The sequence below is a fragment of the Schistocerca piceifrons genome, chromosome 2 (genome assembly GCF_021461385.2).
Source record: "Schistocerca piceifrons isolate TAMUIC-IGC-003096 chromosome 2, iqSchPice1.1, whole genome shotgun sequence".
In the NCBI taxonomy this organism is placed as follows: Eukaryota; Metazoa; Arthropoda; class Insecta; order Orthoptera; family Acrididae; genus Schistocerca; species Schistocerca piceifrons.
The window spans coordinates 267,423,291-267,445,061 of record NC_060139.1 but is presented as its reverse complement, the minus strand read 5'-3'; the positions used below and the strand labels follow the sequence as shown (position 1 = coordinate 267,445,061).

At 41.4% G+C, this 21,771-nt stretch overlaps 1 protein-coding gene across 1 annotated transcript in view; it reads left to right on the top strand.

Moving 5' to 3' along the window:
• The window catches only part of LOC124776466 (U3 small nucleolar RNA-associated protein 14 homolog B), a 73,357-nt gene extending 69,560 nt beyond the window's left edge, over positions 1–3,797 (top strand). Inside the window, exons 8-9 of the mRNA XM_047251479.1 lie at positions 3,137–3,359; positions 3,510–3,797. Of these exons, the coding sequence (XP_047107435.1) occupies positions 3,137–3,359; positions 3,510–3,710 (424 nt within the window). The 3' untranslated portion in view covers positions 3,711–3,797. The remainder of the gene's footprint in view (positions 1–3,136; positions 3,360–3,509) is intronic.
• The last annotated feature ends 17,974 nt before the right edge of the window (positions 3,798–21,771 follow it).

The following is a 21,771-nucleotide window of genomic DNA, read 5'->3' as shown; positions in this document are numbered from 1 at the left end:
GAGTCCATGAGAGATTATATGAGGCAGTGATGGCTTACCTGTCTCATTCTTAAAATGTGTGTCATCTACACACTTTCCCTCTTTTACAAAACAGACACCTTCCCACTTTTACAAAACAGATCTTGTAAATCTCCCATCTGTCTATGTGACTTAATATTGCCAATTGTGCAAATCTTAGGAAGAGACAAATCAGTAAGTTAACTTATTTTGCATATTTTCATTCAATAATGTATGGAATAATGTTCTGAGTTAACCTCTCTTGCGGTAAGAATGTTTTCATTGCTCAGAAATGTACTGTAAGAATAATATGTCGTGCTGACTCATTATCAACTTGTAGACATCTGTTTAAGGAGCTAGTGATTTTGACTACTGCTTCACAGCATAAATATTCACTCATAAAGTTCATTGTAAATAACGCATTACAGTTCGAAAGAAACAATGACGTACATAATTACAATATCAGGGGGGAAAATGACACTAATTATTCCACATTAGGACTACATTTAACCAAAAAGGGGGCGGGCATGCGCACAGCTGCCTCCAACATTTTTGATCAATTGTCCAGTGACATAAAATGTACGAAAGACAGCAATGTTAGATCTGAATACAAACTGAAAAATTTTCTCCTTGATGAGCACTGATCTGTATAAGAATTGCAGTATATGTGACTGTTGGTGGGTAGGAAGAATTACTAATCTGGATCTGTATTAAAAATCAACTTGCAAATGGCCAGTGTGTAGTTTTATTTACATATGATTCTGTAATAAGAGTGTAAAATTACTCATTTCACATCATTACAATTAAATGTACAAGTGATCCATGGGACATAAAACTAAACTAAAATAAATAAGTACTTGTTCTGTTTTTATTAGATTTTAATTTTATTTGCCTTACATAGATTATTAAATGTTTATATCTCTAAAAACAAAGATGATGTGACTTACCAAACAAAAGCACTGGCAGGTCGATAGACACACAAACATACACACAAAATTCAAGCTTTCGCAGCCCAAGGTTGCTTCGTCAGGAAAGAGGGAAGGAGAGGGAAAGACGAAAGGATGTGGTTTTTAAGGGAGAGGGTAAGGAGTCATTCCAATCCCGGGAGTGGAAAGACTTACCTCAGGGGTAAAAAAGGACAGGTATACGCAAAGATGTTGTTGAAAGACAGGTGAGGTATGAGCGGCGGCAACTTGAAATTAGTGGAGGTTGAGGCCTGGCTGATAACAAGAAGAGAGGATATACTGAAGGGCAAGTTCCCATCTCCAGAGTTCTGACAGGTTGGTGTTAGTGGGAAGTATCCAGATAACCCGGATGGTGTAACACTGTGCCAAGATGTGCTGGCCGTGCACCAAGGCATGTTTAGCCACAGGGTGATCCTCATTACCAACAAACACTGTCTGCCTGTGTCCATTCATGCGAATGGACAGTTTGTTGCTGGTCATTCCCACATAGAAAGCTTCACAGTGTAGGCAGGTCAGTTGGTAAATCACGTGGGTGCTTTCACACGTGGCTCTGCCTTTGATCGTGTACACCTTCCGGGTTACAGGACTGGAGTAGGTGGTGGTGGGAGGGTGCATGGGACAGGTTTTACACCAGGGGCGGTTACAAGGGTAGGAGCCAGAGGGTAGGGAAGGTGGTCTGGGGATTTCATAGGGATGAACTAAGAGGTTACGAAGGTTAGGTGGACGGCGGAAAGACGCTCTTGGTGGAGTGGAGAGGATTTCATGAAGGATGGATCTCATTTCAGGGCAGGATTTGAGGAAGTCGTATCCCTGCTGGAGAGCCACATTCAGAGTCTGATCCAGTCCTGGAAAGTATCCTGTCACAAGTGGGGCACTTTTGGGGTTCTTCTGTGGGAGGTTCTGGGTTTGAGGGGATGAGGAAGTGGCTCTGGTTATTTGCTTCTGTACCAGGTCGGGAGGGTAGTTGCGGGATGCGAAAGCTGTTTTCAGGTTGTTGGTGTAATGGTTCAGGGATTCCGGACTGGAGCAGATTCGTTTGCCACGAAGACCTAGGCTGTAGGGAAGGGACCGTTTGATGTGGAATGGGTGGCAGCTGTCATAATGGAGGTACTGTTGCTTGTTGGTGGGTTTGATGTGGACAGATGTGTGAAGCTGGCCATTGGACAGGTCAACGTCAAGGAAGGTGGCATGGGATTTGGAGTAGGACCAGGCGAATCTCATGGAACCAAAGGAGTTGAGGTTGGAGAGGAAATTCAGGAGTTCTTCTTCACTGTGAGTGCAGATCATGATGTCATCAATAAATCTGTACCAAACTTTGGGTTGGCAGGCCTGGGTAACCAAGAAGGCTTCCTCTAAGCGACCCATGAATAGGTTGGTGTACGAGGGGGCCATCCTGGTACCCATGGCTGTTCCCTTTAATTGTTGGTATGTCTGCCCTTCAAAAGTGAAGAAGTTGTGGGTCAGGATGAAGCTGGCTAAGGTAATGAGGAAAGAGGTTTTAGGTAGGGTGGCAGGTGATCGGCATGAAAGGAAGTGCTCCATCGCAGCGAGGCCCTGGACGTGCGGAATATTTGTGTATAAGGCCAGCACATCTTGGCACAGTGTTACACCGTCCGGGTTATCTGGATACTTCCCACTAACACCAACCTGTCAGAACTCCGGAGATGGGAAGTTGCCCTTCTCGTTATCCGCCAGGCCTCAACCTCCGCTAATTTCAAGTTGGCGCCGCTCATACCTCACCTGTCTTTCAACAACATCTTTGCCTCTTTACTTCCGCCTCGACTGACATCTCTGCCCAAACTCTTTGCCTTTACTAATGTCTGCTTGTGTCTGTGTATGTGCGGATGGATATGTGTGTGTGTGCGGGTGTATACCTGTCCTTTTTTCCCCCTAAGGTAAGTCTTTCCGCTCCCGGGATTGGAATGACTCCTTACCCTCTCCAATAAAACCCACATCCTTTCGTCTTTCCCTCTCCTTCCCTCTTTCCTGACGAAGCAACCTTGGGTTGTGAAAGCTTGAATTTTGTGTGTATGTTTGTGTGTGTTTGTGTGTCTATCGACCTGCCAGCACTTTTGTTTGGTAAGTCACATCATCTTTGTTTTTAGATATATTTTTCCCACGTGGAATGTTTCCCTCTATTATATTCATATTATTAAATGTTTAACTGTTTATAGGAAAGAGAAAGAAGAGGCTGTGAAGAAATCAGAGCCAGAAGACATAGACCTTTCCTTACCAGGTTGGGGGACTTGGGGAGGTAAAGGTATTCTGGCTAGTGTTCCAAAGAAGAAAAAGAAGCGATTTATAATTAAATTCCCAAAGCCACCTCCTCGAAAAGACTCCAATAAAGGAGATGTGATAATAAATGAAGAAAAGGATGTTAAAATAAAAGAACATCAGGTAATGAAATGTCTTCAGTAACTCTGTGAAAATCATTTGTTTAATGTTTTGTGTTGCTGATGAAAATGTTTGTGTTTGATGATATAGCATTTTTTTTTTGTTATTTATGTCGTGTAATGGTGTATAGGAACATAATGTATTTTTTGATAGGTGAGCGAGGTGCCATTCCCATTTACAACAGTCAAAGATTATGAAGCAAGTGTCCGAGCTCCAATTGGTGCAACATGGGTAACACAGTCATCCCACAGAAAGCTTACAGCACCCAAGTATAAGACGTACCTTGGAAAGATAATAAAGCCTATCGATGAGGATCTTCTTTTGAAAAAGAAACCTGTTGCTAAACGGAAATAGCTCCGTGTTACATTGCTTTAACAGACAATATGTATTTATGATGTACTGCATTTTGGCTGGTGTAAAATAAATTTATATTTTCCTGTTGTTCTTGTCTCTCTTTTTAACTTTAGAGAGGGAATGAGTGATCCTCTCTTCTGAAGCTGTAACCACATTGGGTTGAATATGGAAAGAGGTGAGGGAAGGGGAAGGGCAGTAAGTGAGAGTAATCCATGAATGTAACATGACCTCTATTGCCTGCCTAAATTATTCCCAAGCCATAAACGTTCTCCTGGCTGCATATCCCTCTTTATTTTATCCCCTGCATAGACTCTACTCCACATTTATCTTATGCAGGATGAGCAGAATAAAGAGCAATTTTGAAAAGTGAAAAAAGTTACCTTTCTTATTTTTTGTTTATTGCCTTAATTTAGGTAAAAAGCCTTAAAGAATAGATAAGGAATGAGTTTTACTCTGGTAAGATGACGTTGGTGGAGATGTACACTATTTTCCAGCTGAGCCCTGAGAAATTACTTGTCACATTCTGCAACAATGCTGAACAACAACTTGTTGGAGCTGTTATTTCACCACTTTGGGTGTATGTGGCGTGTTATCATGATGCATTACTCTTCGAGTAAACCCAAGGGGAAAAAATTACAAAATGTGAAATCTGTTGAGTATGTGGGCCATACAGTGATCCTCATTCTGAGAAATCACTGGGTTTGAAAGTAAGCTGTTAACAATATTAACATTTACTACTAAAATGTGAGAAGGTACTCTGTCTTCCTGAAAATGTGTTTCCACACTTACTTCTTGCAGTGTAAGTTGTAGCCCAAAAATGTTTTGTATAAAGCATTGCCTGCTTTTGCAGATACTGTTTTTTTATGGCATACACACAGCTTTTGGCCTCCTGTACTTTTACATTGTTTTCATTGACATCTCTTCAAAGTTCCAACCAACTTTTTAATTGAACAAGCTCCATGATTTCAGTATAATCAGTGTCAAACTCCTGATGGCTGTCTGAAAAGTTCTCTGTCTGGTCTAGAGATTGCACCACTACATGTATGATCTCCCCCCTCCCTACCCCCCCCCCCCCCCCACCCACCCTACCATCGCCCCCACCCCCCTTTCGTTGGTACAATTGGTGGTAGACACCATGTAAAACGGCAAGTCATTTTGGGCAACAATTTTTACTATAGGCAGTCATTTGAAGCAGTTGTGGGTGGTGTTGAAAATGGAAAAAAATCGATTATTTTGCAATGATTAAAGTCTTAGTCAAAGAAGATTTAACACCAACTAAAATTCATATGGCAGTTCTTCACCTTCAGTTTCCAATGTGAAGTAATGGACTGCCAAGTTTAAATGTGGTCATAAAAGCATCCAAGATTGATGCTCACAAAGAATGTCCAAAAAGTGCGAGTACATCGGAAATTAGCTTTGTACAAGATCATGCCATTTGTGTTTACCGCAGATCACAACCATGTTCACATGACACTTTCCAAAAAGTGCTGGGTTGCTGTTTAGAGAAACGGAAGTGACTTTTTGCATCAGTTCGTGACAGTGTATGAAACATGGATTCAACACTACTCACCCAAATCTAAACAGCAGTCTATGCAGTGGATGGAAGCCAGTTCTTCAGCTCTAAGAAAGGGAAGGACAGTGCCATTGGCAGGAAAGATCATGGCATCAGTGTTTTGGGATGCGAAAGAAATTATTTTGATTGATTATACTGAACATGGTGAACTACAACCAGAGAATTCTACCCTCAACTTCTAACTAAACAGGATGCAAGCATTTGTGAAAACAGGCCCAGCTAAAAAAATTATAAAAAGTCATCTTCCGTCATGACACTGCACTTCCCCACAAAATTATCTTGGCAAAGGGGAGACTGAGGTGTTTGCATTATGAAGTGCTGGAACATCCACCCTATTCTCCAGATTTGGCTCCCTTGGACTTTCATCTATTCTCAAAACTGAAGAAATTCCTCACTGGTCAGTGGTGCAGCACTTCTGGAGGAATGCTGCAAAGAGGGGATAAAGGCACTGTATCGCCGCTGGAAATGTATTGATATTATATTATGTTGAAAAACAAAAGTTCTTTGAAAGCATAAATTGTTGTTTGCACTATCAGGCCAAGAACTTTTCAGACTGTCCTCGCATTTACAAAAATGTGAAATAGCTGCAAGAAACAACAGTAGTGCAAGTGATAAACAACTTGCTATTTCAAAGCAAAGATTTTTAGATAATAATATTTACTGTGTGTGATGTGTATACCAACAATAATTTCACAATCTTCAGGCGCAGAAGTTTGAAGTAACATATTATATCTGTCCAATAAGTTTTCAGAGCGGATTAATAAAAATTAAAAAAAAACATTATGATTGTGGTTTTAAAGCTTCAGATGTTCTGCATAGTCCCCAGCCACTTTGGCACATTGTGCAGAACAATTATACAACCATGCAAAATTGTCAGAAAAGACCTCTTTGGGAAGTTGTTTAACTTGCATGTCATGTTGGCTCAAATGTCTGTTATGTCGTCAAAGTATGGCTCTTCATGTGAGTTTTTACACTTTGTGATTTTGTTGAAAGTTTGTATTAATAACACAAGTCTGTCACCCTTGGTGATTTTTTCCAGAAAAGAACTGTTCACAGTTTGCATTTCAATCAAGTCACAGCAAATATCCATGTGGCATTGTTTTTGTTTGGAAGTCAACATGTGCAGGACAAACTTTGTGCATTCCTTTCTCTTCTTCAAAATATTGTGTAGAATATCTTGAACACATGATCTAGAGATGTTGCTCCATTCTAATTTACAACTCAACAGTGTTGACATACTACAGTTGTACATTCACTAATTAACAGTGCCTGCCCTCAACTGTGTGGTCAAATGCACATCTGTTGTTTATAGTTGTCAGATCTAGTAGCCAACATAGTTACTGAGTTAATGTTGCTTATAAGCCAGAACACCATACTTACCCAACTATAATACGAGGTTTTTCTCAAATCTGTCATTTAAAAAATACAAAGTCACCTTACATTCACAATTAAAACTATTGCTGCTGTCACATCCTTAGCTAAAAGACAAGTCATGTGAACAATATTAAGAAGAATAAAGATGGAATTTTGTGTGTGGCAGAAGTAGCCACAAGCGCCACACTTATTTAGCCACTGGAGCCATCTTGAGCGGCCTATTGCGAAAAAGTCACATGCTTGGGCTACACAAGCCAGGAGAGCAACTCAGGAGGCTTATGAGATAAGGGATAAGTAATTTGGTCAAATTAATGAGGCGAAGACCATAGATAGTTAAGGTCATTAGGTGACAGATTAATGAAGCGAGGTCCTTAAGCAGTAATTGTGAGACTGCAAACAAAGTTGTGTGAGAGGGAAAAAGAGAGGAGCTTGTGTTAGAGGCCACGATACATCAAGAGAAACCAATGGGAAACTTAGGATGAATTTGGTGGTCTTAAGGGAAAAGTTTCCTGACCCTCACACACAACATTTGAAAGATAGCTAAAGGATAACAAAGTAAGAGAGCCAATGAAGCAAACAGTGGAAAATCCAGTGTTGAGTAATGACAATATTATGAAAAAGATAGATTACTACTCACCATATAGAGGAGATGTTGAGTCGCAGACAGGCACAACAAAAAAAAACTGCTAAACAAGTAAGCTTTCAGCCAAAAGGCATTCTTCTGAATTAGACAGTTTACACACATACTTTCGTGCAAACACATCTCGCACACTCATGACCACTGTCTCTGGCTGCCATGCTAGGACCAGGGGTCCAGTGGGAGATTCATAGCACACAGTACAGTAGAGAAGCAGATAGCTCCGGTAGAGATAAGTGCAGGCATAGGCAGCCAGAGTGTTAGCCTGATTCTGCTGTGCCAGAATTAGATAGCTGTAAGGCTCTGTTGACCTTAGATTCAGACAAGGGTTTCAGTGAGTAGTTGGAACAGTGACAGACCTTCACTGTCTCTGTGAAATGCCTTGGCTTTAGTAAAGAGAGATGTCAGCTAGGAAGGTCAGTTTGTATTAAGATTCAAAATAAACTTCAATGTTAATTACTCGTTTCAAGTGCTTATTCTCCTCATCATCCTCCCAGTCTTTCATCCACATCAGGAAATTTATATCAGGCACTCATGTCTCCCTCTCATTTTGGTGAACTGACTGAATTCCCTCTAGCACAAACACCTGTCACAACACTGCTGAGGTCAACATTTGTACATAGAGTAATGCATTAAGATATGGGCCAACTTAAATTTACAGATTTACAGATGAAGCTTTCACAAATAAGGTCACTTGTTAAGGATTTGCGGGGGGGAGGGGGGGGGGGGGCTCAACCGTTTGCCAGCTTGGGCAAACAGTAGAGTGAATGCAGGGAGGGAAGCAGTGAGCAGGCAACAAATTTCGTTGTGCTGCTGACTGTGGGCTGGGCTTTTTAATGAGTTGCTAAAATCAGTATGGTACTATTGATGTTGGATGACAGTTGATTTGATTGTGGAGGCAAGCTGATGTGTAGCATAACCCCAGGGCTAGGTTGAAAGATGGTAATTTGGTTATGAATCAGCAAAACTAACAAATTTGAATGCCAAATAAAGGTTGTGGTAACAGGTTGACCTATAGTGTAGCCTAATATTTTGTTTGTGTCATATTTAATTGGCTGATTTTATCCAAATGTCAACTGTACCATATTTGTTTTAATTTTTTGTTGCCTTTTGCATTTAAACTGCCATCTTCTTGAATCCATTTGTAGTCGGACTTAAATTGACTTCAAATCAGAGAAATACTGAAGATAGTATACATTTCTACAGCAGAGAAATTAATGCTAAGGAAAATATGTTCACACAGAACACTTGAAATGCATCACAATAAATGAAACATGAGCCTCATCAACAGCAGCAAAAGCTGGTACTGATCTACAGCAAATGAATTTAAAGTCTGGCTACGGTGTTGATCTAAAGTGGTACGATTTCTGCTGCTTCAAGTGATGGGGGCTGAGAGGACAATGTAATGTTGTCATTTAATTTGCTTCTACAGTCGTGCTGTCAATTGTACAATAAATAACGAATTAAAATCACAGCCATACCTCTGTTGAGAAATGTGGGTGTATGAGTTCACAGCTCACAAGTGGTTCACTCAAACAATACAGTGCTGATTGTAAGGTAATGGTGATTCATAAAGTAGAGGTCACAAACAAGTGTGCAGCAGGAAAACATTTGGCGTCACAAAGGGGAACATATGTAGATTGAATCAGATAAAGATTAAAGTAAAGAACACCAGACATTCAGGAGCCTGAAGCAAGGAAGGTTTCACAAACAAATTCTGGAACATTCGCAATTTTGCACCAATGGTGTGTTGGGGTGAAATGCAGTTGGCATCCCAGCAAACACCTGTGTTTTATGTGTAACTGCCGGAAGTTGCATTTTTGTATATCTGTTACTGTTCAGCGCTGTATTGAGTAGAACATTGTGTCACACAGTTTGCAAATTTCGAGATGGCAGAGTTAGAGGAGCAACGTGTCTGCATTAAATTTTGTGTGAAACTAAAGAAAACCTTTACAAAGATGCACCAAATAGTGCCGGAAGCCTACAGTGATGAGTATTTAAGCCGTACTTTGTTACAAATGGTTCACATGGTTTAAAAATGGCTGACGGAAATTAAAGAAGACCCTCAGTCAGAATGCCCTCTGACATCTAGCGGTGATGTTCATGTCTGGAACATTAATGAAATTGTGCATGCCAATCAAATAGTGACTGTCCAAGAGATTTCAGAAGAATGTAACATTTCAGTTGGATCATGTCATGAAATCCTGGCACAGCATCTTGGAATGCATTGTGCTGCCATCTAGCTCGTCCTGCAGCTCATGAGTCAAGACTTCAAAACCCGTGAAGAGCTTTTCGGTAGCGCAAATGAGAACGAGATGTTGCTTAAGAGAATCATACCTGGTGATGAAATGTGGGTTTACGGATATACTGTTGAGACCAAGGTTCAGTCTTCACAGTGGGTTGACAAATGTTCTTTGAGACCAAAAAAAAGCTTGTCAGGTCAGTTCAAACATCAAAGCCATGCTGATAGTTTTCTTTCGCTTTGAAGGAATAGTTCATCATGACTTTGTGCCACAAGAATGAACTGTTAATTGATGGTACTATCAGAACGTATTATGACACCTGAGAGAAAATGTGAAAAGGAATTGGCTTGAAATGAGTGCAAGGCAATTCATGGCTCTTGCATCCCAATAACACACTTGCACAATCATACCAGTTGGTGCATGACTATTTCACAAAAAACAAAATCATTGTGTTGCCTCAACTCTGTACTCTCCAGACTTGGCCCCTGTGGACTTTTTTCTATTTCCAAAGTTGAAAACCCAGTTGAAAGAATGAAGATTTGCAATGATAGATGAGATAAAAGAAACTTCCTGGCACCATTGACAGGCAAGTGCTCTACCGTGAAAGGCAAAGGTCCCAAATTCAAGTCTCAATCTGGCACACAGTTTTAATCTGCCAGGATGTTTTATATCAGTGCACACTCAGCTGCAGAGTGAAAATCTCATTCTGGAAATAAAAGAAAATTTGCAGGCTGCACTTTGCATGATCCAGAACTGGAAACACCATTGGGAACAGTGCATGAATTGTAGAGGAGAGTATTTTTGTGGGAGACCAAGCACAATAAGTAAAAGGTAAATGTAGAAAAATTTTGTGGAGAAATTTCTGGAATTTCTTGAACAGTCCTTGTACAATGATGTAATTTTTCATGTATACCCAGTGGAAAATGTTGATATGGTATGCAAAAGTGTTGCAAACAAAGTTAGTACTAAAGAAGCAAAAAATTAAAATTTGATGTGTGATTTGCCAGTTTCACTGTATGAACCGTGAAAAAGGTAGAAAGTAGAAAACTTTTTTTTCCTTTCATTATTTTGTTGGGGTGTCAGCGAGAAAAGGTTTTGAAAATATTTGAAAATGCCACTTAAGTTTGTTTGAAGTTGTGTTCTCTCTCTCTCTCTCTCTCAAATACTGGACAAATATGACCTATGGATGAGCTGTGGTAAAAATTGCTGTTTTGAAAAGCGCGCCGCAGCGCGTAGTGTGAAGCAGTCGCCCTCCGTTTCTGGCGGTGGCACCGCTGTGGCAATCGCAACTTTGGTGTCTCCCTCTGCTGGGAAAGGGGAAAGGTTGCCTGTTCACGTGCATTTAAGGGGCGCTATGAGCTTGCTAGGTGGTGAGTCTGGTGAGTTGGTCAGCCGGGTCAGTGTGGGGCAGTCACTGTCTGACGGTCATTCGGAGTGCTAGTATGTCGGTCGTTTGGATCAAACTTTAAAGCCAGAAAATGAGAGTCTTGCCACTCGTCCAGTAACAGAACTCAGCTAGTGGTCGCCCGGTCGGGGCTGAGTTCTTGCATCTGAGTCTGTGTGTTAGGCCGCCAGTCTGCTCGAGTTGATCTGGCAGTAGTCATTGGTGACTGGATCGATCTGTTGGTCGGTCGCGCACTGAGACACAAGATGACTTGTCCGCCTTGAGCATCGGCGCATGTGAGGTCGCCATGTCAGTCCAGTGGCCCGTGCCATATAGCGAGGGGTAGTGGCTCTGCAGCCAACAGGAGTCAACCCACGACATCAGGATGGCCGGTGCGATCTGTGATGCAGTGAGACAGGAGATTGGTGCGCCTTCCTGCGTCCGTTGAAGCGGCTGGCAGTGGACAGTTCGGGAGAGCATTTCGGGGGTGCTACGCCAGGTCTTCAACAGACATCGCAGTTTATTAGAAGTTAAGTGATTCGCGATATGTTGTTTCATTTATTTGTTAAATTCTACTTGTTTTCTTGATCAGTCTCTCTTCACCAGCTTGCTAGTCTGTCTCTCGTCTGCATTTGTTAGGCAGTTAGTGTCTGTCTGTCGGTCTGCCGTCCGTTAATAGCTGCCTCTGTCATGTTTGTCGGATTCGGTGTTAACGAATTTATTGCTTGAAGTGTAACGGCCGAATTCCTGAAATATGTTTTTATCTTGCCTATCATCTTGAGAGGCGGTATATGTGTAATGTAGAGCATGTTTGTATATTTCCTGGGTTTTTATTTAAATGGTCATTTTAGTATATAAAGTTGCCACCCTTCCACTCTAAAAGTTTTTTTAAAATCAAGTTGCACCTTCGGTCACAAGTTAATTTTTTTAATGTTAGTGTTTTGTACCATTTCCATCCCTCCTACGGGGTACATAGTTTTTGTGCTTGTGTGAGTTGTTAAAATTTTTAGTTGAAAGTAATTTGGTGTTTTGCAGATTTGCACCAGTGTAGACTTTCAGAGGTTGTTGTGAGCGGTCATGACAACGGCCGTGTCAAAGGGAGCAGCAAGGTTCTCAGTCCGAAAGCTCATACTGTCAAAATTTCTTCTTTCTGCCTCTGAAGAAATTGTAATTTTAAATCTGTTTTTTTTTTTTTTTTTTTTTTTTTTTTTTTTTTAAAAAAAAAGGGCTTTTAGGTATAAAATTTCCATTTGTTGAAAGAAATTTAATTTGTTTTCATCAGTTACCCACTGGCAACTATTTCCATGCTCACATAGTGTGATTAAATGTGTTAATGTTCTTGATGAATCATTAGTAAATAAAGTAAATTCTTAAGAAAAGGTTTTGAAAGTAAATTCACAGTTCTATGGAATCTGTGAGCTGTGAGTTACACTGCCTTAAGATATATAAGCAGTTTCTATCTTTAATGCATGACTACTGTGTTAAACATTTAATGCAAGATAATATATCAGAAGGAGTAGATTATAATGGCATTTTAAATTGAGTCAGTAATTATATAAAGTACTGAAGATCAAATCTTTGTTGCCCCTGGAAGCCATCAGATAGGCAACCTGCCACTGGGAGTGGGTGAATATAGCCAGTTAGTCATACAGATCTAAGGAAAGCGCATGACAGATTGCTACACCTACCAGGCGCCTGATTGATATTTTACTGTCAATGGGAAGGATGTTAAAGTGTTCCTATGAGAAGTTCTGGCAATGGAAAGACCAGAATGAAATTAATGCTGGGTGCAGTAGCAGAAGGAAGTTACTCTTACATGTGATTCTTCACAGAAAAATGATACTGAAAGAAAATATGACTGCAGATACCAAGCAAAGGGATGGGATGACATGTGAGCCAATGCTAGATTGCTTGAAGGTTTTTTGGAACAGGATAACAGACTATTTCCCTAACAGGAGAAAAATATTGGTGCTGGGTTCTTTCCGAGGACATCTTACACAGAAAGTTGAGGATTGGATAGCAAAGGACAACATAGACCTGGTAATATTTCATGATGGCATGATCTCACAATTTCAAGTAATGGATGCTGTTATGAATAGAACTCTTAAGGCTCACCTGCAACAGCTTTACGGTGCTTGACTTATTCTAGTGATCATGCAAGGCCAATGTATCCTTACTGCCCACTGCAGAATCTCAAGTGAATCTATTGTGAAAGAATTCAAAAGATGCTGCGTAGCTGGCACTGTGAATGGCTCAGAAGATGACGTGCTATGGGAGGAGTGTCAGGAAGGAATAAATGCTGGTAGACTTACAGATGAAGATGACGATAACCTGCTAGGGTTGGGACATGGCCCCAGGGCAGCAGAAAGATCTGCCATTTGAAGATCAGGAGATGGTGCTGCTTTCTCACCAGGATGTGAGGTATAGCAGTGGTGGTGCCTGAAGCCACATGGCAAGCCATTAATGAAACAGCCCTGTTTACAGTAATACTTTATTCACTTTAGTACAGAGATGGGATTACATCAAGTGGGAGGCTACTGCCCCTTGACGATGTCAGTGGTCAGCAACTGCTGGCTCGAGAGGCAGCTCAGCACACCTTAGCAGCTACAGGCAGTGGCATCAATAAAGCTGTCCCCAAAGTCTCTTAAACACAAGTCCTTTCAGCCTGACTAATTTGTGATCAGAGTGTACCACACTCGGACATACAGTGTTCAGACCATTAAGGCCACCCCTCAGGAACTGGTGTACAGCAACAGGGAGACAAGATTTGCTCCTGGCCCAGGTTCAAACACACATCCCACGAGGGAGGTGGCCGCCAGCAGGAGGTAGAGTGCACACTGCCAGTAGATGCACAGTCAGCAGGCCACACGTGGTGAGAGCAGTAGTGTTGGGGATTGCGGGCAGGCACTGTAAGAGAAATGTCGAGAGCTGTAGGTGATATGCTGTTTTAAACTGAAGCTCTTCCATGCCTATAATTGCATGATCACCACCATTTTCTCTGCTTTGGTTAGTAGAAAGAAGGATCCTTTATTGTATGATTATATGATAGTGGAACAAACACTGGTAGCAGTTACTTCTGTAAAATATCTGGGAGTACGCGTGCGGAACGATTTGAAGTGGAATGATCATATAAAATTAATTGTTGGTAAGATGGGTACCAGGTTGAGATTCATTGGGAGAGTCCTTAGAAAATGTAGTCCATCAACAAAGGAGATGGCTTACAAAACATTCATTCGACCTATACTTGAGTATTGTTCATCAGTGTGGGATCCATACCAGGTCGGGTTGACAGAGGAGATAGAGAAGATCCAAAGAAGAGCGGCGCGTTTCGTCACAGGGTTATTTGGTAAGTGTGGTAGCATTACGGAGATGTTTAGCAAACTCAGGTGGCAGACTCTGCAAGACAGGCGCTCTGCATCGCGGAGTAGCTTGCTGTCCAGGTTTCAAGAGGGTACGTTTCTGGATGAGGTACCGAATTTATTGCTTCCCCCTACTTATACCTCCCGAGGAGATCTCAAATGTAAAATTAGAGAGATTCGGCGTACACGGAGGCTTTCCGGCAGTCGTTCTTCCCGCAAACCATACACGACTGGAACAGAAAAGGGAGGTAATGACAGTGGCACGTATAGTGCCCTCCGCCACTCACCGTTGGATGGCTTGCGGAGTGTAAATGTTGATGTAGATGTAGATCTAGAAAGAATTCTGAAAATGCAACAAAAGCAGCAGTTTATTTTCGCCTGGCTTGTTAACAATTTGTAACTTTCAGGGAAGCGTCATGGGTGGCGAATTTTTAGTAAAATCTACATTTCTCTTGTTGCCATGTTAAAATTTGCTTCTTTTGCGAAAACAGTGGTGTTTACACAATGTCTTCTCACTAATGTGCTGTGAAGGTGCAATTCTGAGAGAATTCTGAAATTGTGGTTTATTGAGGAACTGGGGAAAACAAAGGTCAATAGTTTATGAAAAAGCATATCCTTATTACAAAAATAAACATGTAATGCCTTCATTTGTGCTGTTCCAGAACTCACAGCATTTCTCATTTCACTACCTATTGATGACCCTCTAAAATTACATTCTTTCGTTGAAAATGTCTGTAACTACTGGAATAACATGGTAGATAATGAAGTTTTGTATAATAACCTTATGGCAAAATATGGAATAACACAGTAGATAACGAAGTTTTGCATAATAACCTTATGGCAAAATACTCTCCTCTTTGTGTGTTGTCATTTGCCAAAAACTGATTTCAATATCTCAAACCATTTATGAAATGTGAGGAATGTTGTGGATATTTCTTTCTAGCTTTATCACTGGTGCATGCGATCAGAAATGAGTGTGCTACATCAGATCAATTTTCTCAACATTGGTGACAGAAATGAGTGCGCTACATAAGATCAGTTTTCTCAACATTGGTGACAGACAGAGACCACTACAAAAGTCTAAAGAAAAATTCAATGTATTGGCTACACTTCGTATGCAGCAACATATGTAACATGCGCCAAATGTAAAATGATAGCAACCCATATTTTTCAATGTGAACGTTTTTGAATTTTGCATGATGTCTTACTTGCTCACAAATATCACAAAAACTATGACTATTAATGAAATGATGGGTGCATCATCATGAAGCTGACATATAAAGCTATAAGTAATATGGAAATGAAATTTTTTACCTAATAGTCTCTGTAATATAATTTGAGAAAGATTGAAGGATATGTGCCTCGATTCTGTCATTGCAGTGTTTGGCCAACCAGCCAAAAGTGGACAAATGATGTTGGCCTCCCTTCTGAACAAATGAATGAACTCACCTAGTGCTTTGGACAAAAATTGGTCACTGTGCATCACCACAGTATTCTGTGTGGAGTCTAGTCACCCAGCAATGCGAGACACCAAGTCATCTGCATAGCGTTCCCAGCTCAGGCAATTGCCTGTTGTTATCAGAGGCAAAGTCTTTGGTAGAAGACTGGATACTTCATCTAGCACTGCAGTAGCCTCCCCATTAACTCAGCAGCTGATGGAGACTGGACTGGCCATCATCACATATTCTCCATGATATGGTTGTGTACAGAGAATGTTGGTTGGCACCTGAGAGTGAATATTGCCATTGGCTGCCAATGGCTTCATTTGTTCAGCCAGTTCCTGCAGGAGCCTAGCTGGAGCTGTACTATTGCCCAACTTCACCATTTGGGGGCAAAGGCTAGCTTCTGCCATTTTGTCAGCTTCATGTACATGCAATCTTTCATTCTGAATATACCTTCTTGTGAAATGGTGTCTTGGCTGACACTTGCTTCCCTCTTTATGACGTCATTTTGCTGACTATCACAAGAGCAGATCATCATACCTGACGGAGTTATGGTGTAACATATCTGTGATGATCATTAATAATTGTGACACCACAGAGCACTGGTTTAGATAGTAAGCAAAAAGAGTACATGGTGATAAAAATTAATGGAAACCATTTCTTTTTCCTTATTTTACTTCTCCTTGTGTCATCAAAATGTATTGCATCAATAAATGGCACAAGGTTAGAATAGGTACGATGTTAACTTTCTTAGTCAGATACCTTATATCAGTAAACCTGTTTGTAATTTTGATTGGTCAGAGTGTATTAACAACAAAATTTTCTCAAGGAGGCACATAAAAATGGGGGATAATCATATAGTGGGTTATTACGGTAATAGTCCAATTGTGGAAGTAAATGTCTGTATGAAATTAGGAATGAGTTAACTAATAGGAACATGTATCATCAGTTATTGTTCTGCCTCCCACTTGTGTGTGGATACAGAATTTCGTGTTTAGAAGTACTGATACAATTTGTCTGGAATGTACACTCCTGGAAATGGAAAAAAGAACACATTGACACCGGTGTGTCAGACCCACCATACTTGCTCCGGACACTGCGAGAGGGCTGTACAAGCAATGATCACACGCACGGCACAGCAGACACACCAGGAACCGCGGTGTTGGCCGTCGAATGGCGCTAGCTGCGCAGCATTTGTGCACTGCCGCCGTCAGTGTCAGCCAGTTTGCCGTGGCATACGGAGCTCCATCGCAGTCTTTAACACTGGTAGCATGCCGCGACAGCGTGGACGTGAACCGTATGTGCAGTTGACGGACTTTGAGCGAGGGCGTATAGTGGGCATGCGGGAGGCCGGGTGGACATACCGCCGAATTGCTCAACACGTGGGGCGTGAGGTCTCCACAGTACATTGATGTTGTCGCCAGTGGTCGGCGGAAGGTGCACGTGCCCGTCGACCTGGGACCGGACCGCAGCGACGCACGGATGCACGCCAAGACCGTAGGATCCTACGCAGTGCCGTAGGGGACCGCACCGCCACTTCCCAGCAAATTAGGGACACTGTTGCTCCTGGGGTATCGGCGAGGACCATTCGCAACCGTCTCCATGAAGCTGGGCTACGGTCCCGCACACCGTTAGGCCGTCTTCCGCCAACGCCCCAACATCGTGCAGCCCGCCTCCAGTGGTGTCGCGACAGGCAAGAATGGAGGGACGAATGGAGACGTGTCGTCTTCAGCGATGAGAGTCGCTTGTGCCTTGGTGCCAATGATGGTCGTATGCGTGTTTGGCGCCGTGCAGGTGAGCGCCACAATCAGGACTGCATACGACCGAGGCACACAGGGCCAACACCCGGCATCATGGTGTGGGGAGCGATCTCCTACACTGGCCGTACACCACTGGTGATCGTCGAGGGGACACTGAATAGTGCACGGTACATCCAAACCGTCATCGAACCCATCGTTCTACCATTCCTAGACCGGCAAGGGAACTTGCTGTTCCAACAGGACAATGCACGTCCGCATGTATCCTGTGCCACCCAACGTGCTCTAGAAGGTGTACATCAACTTCCCTGGCCAGCAAGATCTCCGGATCTGTCCCCCATTGAGCATGTTTGGGACAGGATGAAGCGTCGTCTCACGCGGTCTGCACGTCCAGCACGAACGCTGGTCCAACTGAGGCGCCAGGTGGAAATGGCATGGCAAGCCGTTCCACAGGACTACATCCAGCATCACTACGATCGTCTCCGTGGGAGAATAGCAGCCTGCATTGCTGCGAAAGGTGGATATACACTGTACTAGTGCCGACATTGTGCATGCTCTGTTGCCTGTGTCTATGTGCCTGTGGTTCTGTCAGTGTGATCATGTGATGTATCTGACCCCAGGAATGTGTCAATAAAGTTTCCCCTTCCTGGGACAATGAATTCACGGTGTTCTTATTTCAATTTCCAGGAGTGTATTACGGTATGGTTTCCATCTAGTCCCATCAGCCTTCGCTTACTAGTGGTGTTGTTTGTATAATTTTAATGGATGGTAAATTTTAACTTCAGTGTGCTTTGTTATAAAAGGAAACCTAGTTTGGAGAGTGGTGTGATCAGATGTCGTTGCATATTGAACTTGTAGCATAGTAACAAACTATCTGTTCCAGCACTTTCCTTGTCATTATTTTCAGCAAACTCTGTGTCTGCATGTTGAGTGGCTATTTCCTTGTCGTTCCTTCTGAATTATTGTCAGTCATATGTAAAATATTTTTAAAAAATAAAAATATAATCCAGCATCTTATACATCACTTCCATAGGACCCATGAATACAAGGTTAGATTAATTACAACATGCACACAGGTATTCTCCCCATGTACTGTACATAAATAGAACAAGAAGAAACCTTAATATGTTCTGCAATGGTAAGTACCCTCTTCCATGCATTTAATGGTGGTTTTCAGAGTATAAATGTAGGTAAGCCATCACATTTATGAAATATCAACCTCTGGCTTTTAAAATTTATATCAGCTTTATGAAACTGCTATTTGTATATGCCACCGAAAATGAGGTTGCAATTTGCTTCATTGTACAGTTTGTGCTTTATCAACAATTTATAAATGGTAGCAGATAAAATCTGAATAAAAAAAACTTTAAAAAAGTAACTCCACCATAGGGCCCATAGGAACACATGACACCAACTGGCCACCATACCATCCTCTGTCACACGGCATCATTTGGATGGGGTATGGGAGGGAATAGTGTCAGGACCCCGCTCTCCTTGCCGTTGTCAGCATCACAGATCTTGAAGCTGCTACTTCTCATTCTAGTATGTCATCTCTTGGACTCACAAGGCTGAGTCCAACCCGTTTGTCATTCCACCAAAGGAGGCAGTACCAGAAATTGAACATGGATCCTCTGCATTATAGTTACCCTTGCTGACTGCTCAGCTACATGTTGGACATAGTTTGAAAACATACACTGTCTGACATAAAAAGTAAAGCACACAGAAGGGTGTGTAATAGGGCATCCTCCTCTAGCATTACTTTTCCTCAACAGTAGTTGTCGGTACCAGTATTATTTTTCAAAATTTGGACAGGTCATTATTATCTCAATTGCTTTTCTGAAAACTTTCATATAATTTTATACACAGTATGTTATATTTCAAGCTAAAATTTATGAAAATGAATTACTTTATAAAATGTATTAGTTGTGATGTTATAATCCATAAGTACAAGTTCTGAAAGTACAGTTACAATTATTTTTTTAAAAAAACATTTGAAATTATGAATTATTAGCACACCTAAATTTCTGTTATTAGTTATGCAATACTGTACTGGTTACTATGTTTATTTCTAGACTCATTTATGAAATAATAATCAAAAGTAAAAATCTAACAGAAACTTGTAAAAATCCATTTTTTACGAAAAATTTTAAACCTTTGGAATATAGTTATTTCCACAGAGTGTGATCAGACATATTTTTCTATTTTGTGTGAACAATGTAATTTCAGCTTTGTTAATGTGAAAAATCAAAAGACTCTATGATATACTAAAATGTGAAAAAATATGTTTACATGATAACAAAAATTCTGCAACAACAATCTTCACATTTATTTAGTAAATCCATCCATGAGGACCTAAAATATGACATTTTCACCTTCAAGAATCAGACCCCTAGATAAGAAGAACTGGAGCCAACCTAACATGAAAAGCTAAGTAAACTAGAAAGTTTATTGTAATCTTCACTCCTTTCAAATCTTCATATAAGACTAATGCAGACAACAGCTGCAGTTAGGAAGGAGGGGGAGATTACAGGTGGAAGGAAATGAAATGAAACTTCACTGGTCGAGAGAGTGTGAGATGTTATTTCAGTAATTACAAATCAAGCCAAATTTACAAAGAACTTGCAGGAAGAGTGGATGAGACCACTTATCAATATGATTTTGTGCATCCTCAGATCTGGCTGCATGTGCTAATTTGGTTAGCTACAGTGTCATAAAGCCATTGGTCTGTCTACTGAAGCATGGTGGCCCAGAACTGTTGCAACTGGTCCTTGATATCCTGGATACTGACACAGGGCCAGAGCTTATGTCCAAGCTGGTCCCACATAATTATGTTCTATCAAGGACAGATCTGGTGATCTTCCTGGCCATGAGAGTTCCTCAGTATCATGCAGACAGTTCATAGAGACACTTGCCTTGCATGGACAGGCAGTCTCCTGTTGAGAAATGGCACCAAAATACAGTTGCATGGCAGCTAAAATGTGAGGATGCAGGATATCTGTGGCATGATGCTGTGCTATCAGAACTCCTTTGTTATTGGATGGCAGGCACAGATGTGAAGGGTTTACAATGTGCTTGGTCCACAATATGATAGTCCTGTGTTGCAATGGTCAGCCAGAACCTTGATGACAAGTGTGCCTGCCTTCATGTTCCCATGTAGTCAAAAACTGGGCCACTGTCACATCCCAATGCCTCACAAATCTGCATATTGCATGATTTGACAAGCCAGCCAAATGGAGACCCACAATGAGGCCCCTGTCAAACTCTCAGATGCTGATAATTTTGTCTCTCATGGACATACAGCATCTCCATGGTATTCACAGTGATCACTCAACATCTGACACTGCTCACATTCAACAGGCCTGGTAACAGTAAAAGTATACAAGATGAAACATGTTGTCCAAATTTTTGTTGACCATATTGAGAACAGTAGGAAGGGTGTATAAGATGATGTCAGCCCACAGCCTTCATCCATCAAACAACACTGATGTGGCTGCTGAGCTTAATGTACTCATCTGATGCATGGATCACAATTGATAGTATTACATGCGCTCTCTCCATGTGGTGTTAAGGATAGGTTCAGAATTTAACACATGACATCAGTAGCAGTGTGCCATCTCTACCCCCGGTCAACCAAATAGAAGTGATGAAAGTATCTTCCATCACAATCAAATGAATCAGCTATCAGCTGCCACATTAACATGTGGTACCATTCAAATAGGTTGCACCTCAAATATTTTTTTTCCAAGATGTAAAGTCAGAAAAGAAAATGGCAATAAAATTTGGCTCCTGTAAGGGGCATAAGGCAATGAAACAATATTTTCTGTCTGAGAACGAAGTCTTTCATGATAGCACTGTTGTATAAAACATTCTTGGATGTCTTTCTGCGTCAGTTCAGGGTAAAACCTGGAGCTTTCAACAATTTCCATCATTTTCTTTGACAAGAGCAACCAACTGTCAAAATTTCTGCTGTGATGGCCTTAAATAGCTCAAAGGCAGCTCCTGATCGGTTGGTAGTTACATCATGCTGTTACAGATGGTGTCAATGTCTGCACTAGTGCCACCATCGCTCATGCTGCAGCGTAAACATTGGGACAAATACCTCTGGCACATCTCTGCATCACGAGAGCTCATTTCCATGCACCCCTAAGATTATATCCACATTTACAGTTGAAGGCTGAATGCATTGCAGAGAGATCAAGATCTTGTGGTACTTCCTGCTGACAAGGGAAATGCCACAGCTGTTTGTAATACCACCGAATATCACAATGAAGTGACATCCCTGTTGGAAGATA